The sequence below is a fragment of the Salvelinus sp. IW2-2015 genome, unplaced genomic scaffold (genome assembly GCF_002910315.2).
Source record: "Salvelinus sp. IW2-2015 unplaced genomic scaffold, ASM291031v2 Un_scaffold3663, whole genome shotgun sequence".
Lineage (NCBI taxonomy): Eukaryota > Metazoa > Chordata > Actinopteri > Salmoniformes > Salmonidae > Salvelinus > Salvelinus sp. IW2-2015.
The window spans coordinates 48,526-55,919 of NW_019944940.1; the positions used below are offsets into that span (position 1 = coordinate 48,526).

General features: G+C 43.5%; 1 protein-coding gene across 1 annotated transcript in view; it reads left to right on the forward strand.

The window, feature by feature from the left end:
• LOC112076291 (NADH dehydrogenase [ubiquinone] flavoprotein 2, mitochondrial) overlaps positions 1-7,053 on the forward strand; it is a 22,889-nt gene extending 15,836 nt beyond the window's left edge. Inside the window, exons 3-7 of the mRNA XM_024143131.2 lie at positions 498-560; positions 1,385-1,501; positions 1,781-1,949; positions 4,300-4,409; positions 6,494-7,053. Coding sequence (XP_023998899.2) covers positions 498-560; positions 1,385-1,501; positions 1,781-1,949; positions 4,300-4,409; positions 6,494-6,622 — 588 coding nt within the window. The 3' untranslated portion in view covers positions 6,623-7,053. The remainder of the gene's footprint in view (positions 1-497; positions 561-1,384; positions 1,502-1,780; positions 1,950-4,299; positions 4,410-6,493) is intronic.
• Positions 7,054-7,394: the final 341 nt, after the last annotated feature.

Consider the following 7,394-nt stretch of genomic DNA (forward strand, 5'->3'; position numbering starts at 1 on the left):
ACAGCGGCCAGAGCCTGCTGGTTCTCTGTTCTACCTGATCATAATATCACCACCGTGTCCCAGGTCTAAACCAGTCCCTGATTAGAGGGGAATCACCCACCTGGTGTCCCAGTCATAATCAGTCCTGATTAGAGGGGAATCACCCCCTGGTGTCCCAGGTCTAAATCAGGCCCTGATCAGAGGGAATCACCCACCTGGTGTCCCAGTCTAAATCAGGCCCTGATTAGAGGGAACAATGACAAAATGGTGGAACTGGCTTGGAGGTCCAGAGTTGAGTTTGAGTGGCCTGGGAGATTCCTCTCCTATTCTTTACCACGTCTTCTAAATTATCTATGGAAATATTGTCTTTTCCTTACACGTTTGTTTTGTTTACAAATTTAACAGTTTAACTAATATGTTTTAGTCTGTGCCTGGTAAGTAGAATGTCTATGAAACTCACTGAGATATTGCTGTTCATCAATTAGATGACTGATGTGATGCGTTTTCTTCTACTGTAGCACCGAGATACCCCTGTAAACAACCCTGACACTCCCTTTGAGTTCACAGCGGAGAACCTGAAGGTGAGTCGACGAGAACACGACCATTAGAGAAACACCTGCACATCAAAGACTCACAACGTTGAAACCATCACTTTATCACATCTTTTAAATCGTTTTGAAAAGGTCACATCTCTGTTCTTATGGACATCATGTATGAAACACTAATGAAAGCGTGTTTGTCGTCGTTTTAGAGGATTGATGCTATCGTTAGTATGTACCCCGAGGGCCACAAGCAGGCCGCCACCATCCCCGTGTTGGACCTGGCTCAGAGACAGCATGGATGGCTCCAGAGGGGAATCACCCACCTGGTGTCCCAGGTCTAAATCAGGCCCTGATTAGAGGGGAACAATGACAAAATGGTGGAACTGGCTTGGAGGTCCAGAGTTGAGTTTGAGTGGCCTGGGAGATTCCTCTCCTATTCTTTACCACGTCTTCTAAATTATCTATGGAAATATTGTCTTTTCCTTACACGTGTGCTTTGTTTACACATTTAACAGTTTAACTAATATGTTTTAGTCTGTGCCTGGTAAGTAGAATGTCTATGAAACTCACTGAGATATTGCTGTTCATCAATTAGATGACTGATGTGATGCGTTTCCTTCTACTGTAGCACCGAGATACCCCTGTAAACAACCCTGACACTCCCTTTGAGTTCACAGCGGAGAACCTGAAGGTGAGTCGACGAGAACACGACCATTAGAGAAACACCTGCACATCAAAGACTCACAACGTTGAAACCATCACTTTATCACATCTTTTAAATCGTTTTGAAAAGGTCACATTCTCTGTTCTTATGGACATCATGTATGAAACACTAATGAAAGCTGTTTGTCGTCGTTTTTTAGAGGATTGATGCTATCGTTAGTATGTACCCCGAGGGCCACAAGCAGGCCGCCACCATCCCCGTGTTGGACCTGGCTCAGAGACAGCATGGATGGCTCCCCATCTCAGCCATGAACAAGGTCATTCATCAATCTATCAATCAACATCCTGAGGCATCTGTCTGTTTTTAGAATAGAGTATGTTCATTTTTTTGGTGCTTTTTTTAGCAACTAATTACTTTTAAGTAGCCATGATTTAGAATGCGCCGTTTTAAAATACGTTGATTTGTAGAACCATATAATTCGACAGAATCTGTGTAGACCTTCTGCATGTTCAGTACTCCATCCATGATTGGATTAACGATCCTCCTGTCCACGAGCCTTCATTTTTCAGAATTGTTTCCCTCTCTCTTCTCCCAGGTGGCCGAGGTGCTTGAGGTCCCTCCGATGAGGATCTATGAGGTAGCGACGTTCTACACCATGTTCCTGAGGCAGCCGGTGGGCAAGTACCACATCCAGATCTGCACTACAACTCCCTGCATGCTTTGCGACTCCGACAGCATCCTGGAGGCCATCCAGAACAAACTGGGTAAGAGAGCAACTGTCCCGTTTGGTTCACAGACGGACCTAGAATGAAGGGGATTAAAATGGAGATGGAAAACAGATGTCTTGACTGCGTATATTATGACAGATGAAAAATATGGAAGTAGAAGTTTCTGCAATACAAKAACATCAGGGATAAAAACAGTTTATTCCAAAAACTAAAATTTCAAAGATTTTACTGAGTCACAGTTCATGTAAGGAAATCCGTTAATTGAAATAAATAAATTAGGTCCTAATCTATGGATTTCACATGACTGGGAATACAGATATGCTTTTGTTGGTCACAGATATCTTAAATAAAAAGTAGGAGCGTGGATCAGAAAACCAGTCCGTATCTGGTGTCACCACCATTTGCCTCATGCAGCGTGACACACTTCCTTCGTATAGAGTTGATCAGGCTGTTGACTGGGGCCTGTTGGGCCTCAGGATCTCGTCATTCAAATTGCCGTCAATAAAATGCAATTGTGTTCGTTGTCCGTAGCTTATMCCTGCCCATACCATAACCCCACCGCCACCATGGGGCACTCTGTTCACAACGTTGAAGTCAGCAAACCGATCGCTCTCACACAACGCCATACACGTGGTCTGTGGATGTGAGGCCGGTTGGACGTACTGACAAATTCTCTAAAACGGCGGCTTATAGTAGAGCAATGAACATTCAATTCTCTGGCAACAGTTCTGGTCYACAGTCCTGCAGTCAGCATGTCAATTGCTCCCTCAACTAGAACATCTGTGGCATTGTGTTGTGTAACAAAAAAAAACGGTCCCCAGCACAAGGTGCACCTGTGTAATGATCATGCTGTTTAATCCGTTTCTTGATATGCCACACCTGTCAGGTGGATGGATTATCTTGGCAAATAATAAATYCTTACTAACAGGGATGTAAACAAATGTGTTTCACAACATTTTAGAGAACTTGTCTTGAATCTTTTATTTCAGCTCATGAAACATGGGACCAACACTTTACATATTGTGTTTATATTATTGTTGTTCTCTGTGTAGATGTGTACACAGACGCTTCAAGCTAGCTGTGGAGGAAAACTATTAGTATGTTGTATGTATTGTATTTTAATCATTCTTCTATTATCTAACCATGATAGGTAGACACAGCTTTCATTGTTCTATTATCTAACCATGATAGGTAGACACAGCTTTCATTGTTCTATTATCTAACCATGATAGGTAGACACAGCTTTTATTGTTCTATTATCTAACCATGATAGGTAGACACAGCTTTCATTGTTCTGTTATCTAACCATGATAGGTAGACACAGCTTTCATTGTTCTGTTATCTAACCATGATAGGTAGAAATATTAGGCAATAATAGAATTTGAAGTTCGTTCCAATAGTTGCTTTTGCAGTGTCAAGATCCTAGACTGGGTACCAGTCCGTTTCTGGGCTCTTTTAATATAGCCTGGGTACCAGTCTGTTTCTGGCCTCTTTTAATATAGCCTGGGTGCCTGTCCTCTTCTGGCCTCTTTTAATATAGCCTGGGTGCCTGTCTCTGGCCTCTTTTAATATAGCCTGGATGCCTGTCCGCTTCTGGCCTATATAGCCTGGGTGCCTGTCCGCTTCTGGCCTCTTTTAATATAGCCTGGGTACCTGTCCGTTTCTGGGCTCTTTTAATATAGCCTGGGTGCCTGTCCGCTTCTGGGCTCTTTTAATATAGCCTGGGTGCCTGTCCGTGTCTGGGCTCTTTTAATATAGCCTGGGTGCCTGTGTTAATATAGCCTGGGTGCCTGTCTGTTTCTGGTCTGTTGCCAGCTCCTTATGGAATGGATTAGGTAACAATACCAACAGATCTGAGACCCGGCTATCAACATCCCAGTTCACCAATTCTTCCATCAGATCAGTGTAATTAGAACTATGTTAAAGGCCCAGTGTAATCAAAAACATGATTGTTTTGTGTTTTTATATCTCCACACAGAAGTTGGAATAATACTGTGAAAATGATGATAATGCCCCTTTAGAGTAAGAGCTGTTTGACCACCTGACATTTCAACCTGTTTTGGTGGGGTGGAGTTTTGGCCTACCTGGTGACATCACCAGACAGTAAATGAGTTAATAGACCAATCAGAAAGAGTTCCAAACCTCTCTGCCAATAACAGCAAATMTTCACTTTCCCCCTCCCCACTCAGACCACTCCCAAACAGTCCTAGCTAAATTCTTGCTTAAGAAATTGCTCTTTGCTAAGAAGCTATTTTTTATTTTTACCATTTTCAATTAAAACATTCACGGTGATGCTAATAGTTACCCAGAAAACATTTAGATATTGAGATAAAAAATGGCTACATTTGACCTTTTAACAAAACAAAAAATATATATTTTCCCTCAGGCATCAAGGTAGGAGGGATGACGTCAGACAAGATGTTCTCTCTAATAGAGGTGGAGTGTCTTGGTGCCTGTGTTAACGCCCCCATGGTCCAGATCAACGACAACTACTACGTGAGTTACTCTCGGCTTCACACAACAACAAAAACACAACGATATACACGGAGTGGYCAAAACATTAGGAACACCTTCCTATTGAGTTGCACACCCTGTTTTGCCCTCAGAACAGCCTCAGTTCGTCGGGGCATGGACACTTCAAGGGGTTAAGCGCTGGCCCATGTTGACTCCAACGCTTCCCACAGTTGTGTTAACTTGGCTGGATGTCTTTTGGGTGGTGGACCATTCTTGATACACACAGGAAACTGTTGAGCGGGAAAAACCCAGCAGCGGTGCAGTTGTTGACACAGTCAAACCGGTGCTCCTGGCACCTACTACCGTACCCTGTTCAAAGGCACCCAAATGTTTTGTCTTTTCCGTTCACCCTCTGAATGGCACACATACACAATCCATGTCTCAATTGTCTCAAGGCTTAAAAATCCTTCTTGAACCTTTTCTCCTCTCCTTCATCCACACTAATTGAAGTGGATTTAACAAGTGACATCAATAAGGGATCATAGCTTTCACCTTGTCAGTCTGTCTTGGAAAGAGCAGGTGTTCCTAATGTTTTGTCCACTCAGTGTAGTTCGACTACTACTAGGTGAATACGTTATTCTGTTTGACTATAACTATACACATAACATTGTCCTTAGCAGATGCTTTTATCCAGAGCAACTTCCAATCAGATTTGATCAGCACTTGGGGTAGAAATAACGCTTGATGCACAATGACTCTCCGTTACTACCGTCTGTTAGTCGGTCTCTAGTTCTCCGTTAGTACCGTCTGTTAGTCGGTCTCGCTAGTTCTCCTTAGTACCGTCTGTTAGTCGGTCTCTAGTTCTCCGTTACTACCGTCTGTTAGTCGTCTCTAGTTCTCCGTTAGTACCGTCTGTTAGTCGGTCGCTAGTTCTCCGTTACTACCGTCTGGTAGTCGTCTCTAGTTTCTTCCGTTAGTTACCGTCTGTTAGTCGGTCGCTAGTTCTCCGTTACTACCGTCTGTTAGTCGGTCTCAGTTCTCCGTTCAGTACCGTCTGTTAGTCGGTCGCTAGTTCTCCGTTAGTACCGTCTGTTAGTCGGTCGCTAGTTCTCCGTTAGTACCGTCTGTTATTCGGTCGCTAGTTCTCCTTAGTACCGTCTGTTAGTCGGTCGCTAGTTCTCCGTTACTACCGTCTGTTAGTCCGTCTCTGAGTTCTCCGTTAGTACCGTCTGTTAGTCGGTCTCTAGTGTCTCCGTTAGTACCGTCTGTTAGTCGGTCGCTAGTTCTCCGTTAGTACCGTCTGTTAGTCGGTCTCTTAGTTCTCCGTTAGTACCGTCTGTTAGTCGGTCTCTAGTTCTCCGTTTAGTACCGTCTGTTAGTCGTCGCGAGTTCTCCGTTACTACCGTTTAGTCGTATCTATTCTCCGTTACTACCGTCTGTAGTCGGTCTCTAGTTCTCCGGTCTCTAGTTCTCCGTTAGTACCGTCTGTTAGTCGGTCTCCGTTAGTACACGTCTGTTAGTCGGTCTCCGTTAGTACCGTCTGTTAGTCGTCTCTAGTTCTCCGTTACTACCGTCTGTTAGTTGAAAGACCACTAAGGCAGTACAGCTCACTACAAAGAGGAAGTCAAATAGAAATACAAATATAAGGTTTGAAGTATCACGGCTTGAATACAAACACTGTATCAATGTAATGATTTTGATGTGTTAGAATGGTTATACTGGGAAATAGACTGTGTTGTGGCGATAGGATGGCGTTACTGGGTAAATAGACTGGTGTGTGTGGCGACAGGATGGCGTTACTGGGTAAATAGACTGGGTGGCGTTATGGTAAGATGATGTGTTGTGGCGTTACTGGGTAAATAGACGATGTGTGGCGTTACTGGGGTAAATAGACTGGTGTTGTGGCGTTACTGGGTAAATAGACTGGTGTTGTGGCGTTACTGGGTAAATAGACTGGTGTTGTGGCGTTACTGGGTAAATAGACTGGTGTTGTGGGCGTTACTGGGTAAATAGACTGGTGTTGTGGCGTTACTGGGTAAATAGACTGGTGTTGTGGCGTTACTGGGTAAATAGACTGGTGTTGTGCGATAGGATGTTATTGTAATGTTTCTGTCCTCTGCTTCCAGGAAGACCTGAGTCCAAAAGACATGGATCAGATCATCGATGAGCTGAAAGTGGGAACGTCCCTCCGCCTGGCCAGGTATCAACGTCTACCCTCCTGTCTGTCTCGTGAATACAAACAGCATGTTGTTTAGCAGGAACTATAAAGACTGTACTGGACTGGTGCTCCTGTCCAGCAACGGCATTATGTTACTTGCTAGCAGGAACTATGAAGACTGTTTAGGGACGTAACGATTTCACCATCGGTTCCTGGTTAAAATGTTTAAGATAGTAGTGCACTGGTTTCTGGAGCTCAAACGATCCAAATTAAGCATGCATGGGTCAAAACAGATTCAAAAGTTATGAAAAATCGCCAGTTCACTAATGTTTTTACTCATGTTCTCCCCCGAAAATATCTCCTATCTGTTGTGACTGAAGTGATACGTCCTCTCCTTCAGTTCAGCATCCTTATCGAACTTTATGCCTAACCGCGTTGTAACTGTGTCGTAACTGCGTTGTAACTGTGTCGTAACTCGTTGTAACTGTGTAGTAACTGCGTTGTAACTGTGTCGTAACTGCATTGTAACTGTGTAGTAACTGTTTTTTTCGCATTGTAACTGTGTAGTAACTGCATTGTAACTGCTATGTGTAACTGCTTTACTGGTTGTAGTAACTGCATTGTAACTGTGAGTAACTGCGTTTGAACTGCATTGTAACTTGTAGTATGCATGTAAATGTGTAGTAACTGTTTGTTAGTAACTGTTTAAACTGGTATAACTGCGTAGTAACTGCGTAGTAACTGTGTAGTAACTGCAGTAACTGCGTGTAACTGCGTAGTAACTGTGTAGTAACTGTGTAGTAACTGTGTAGTAACTGTGTAGAACTGTAGTTGTAGTAACTGCGTTGTAACTGCGTAGTAACCGCTGT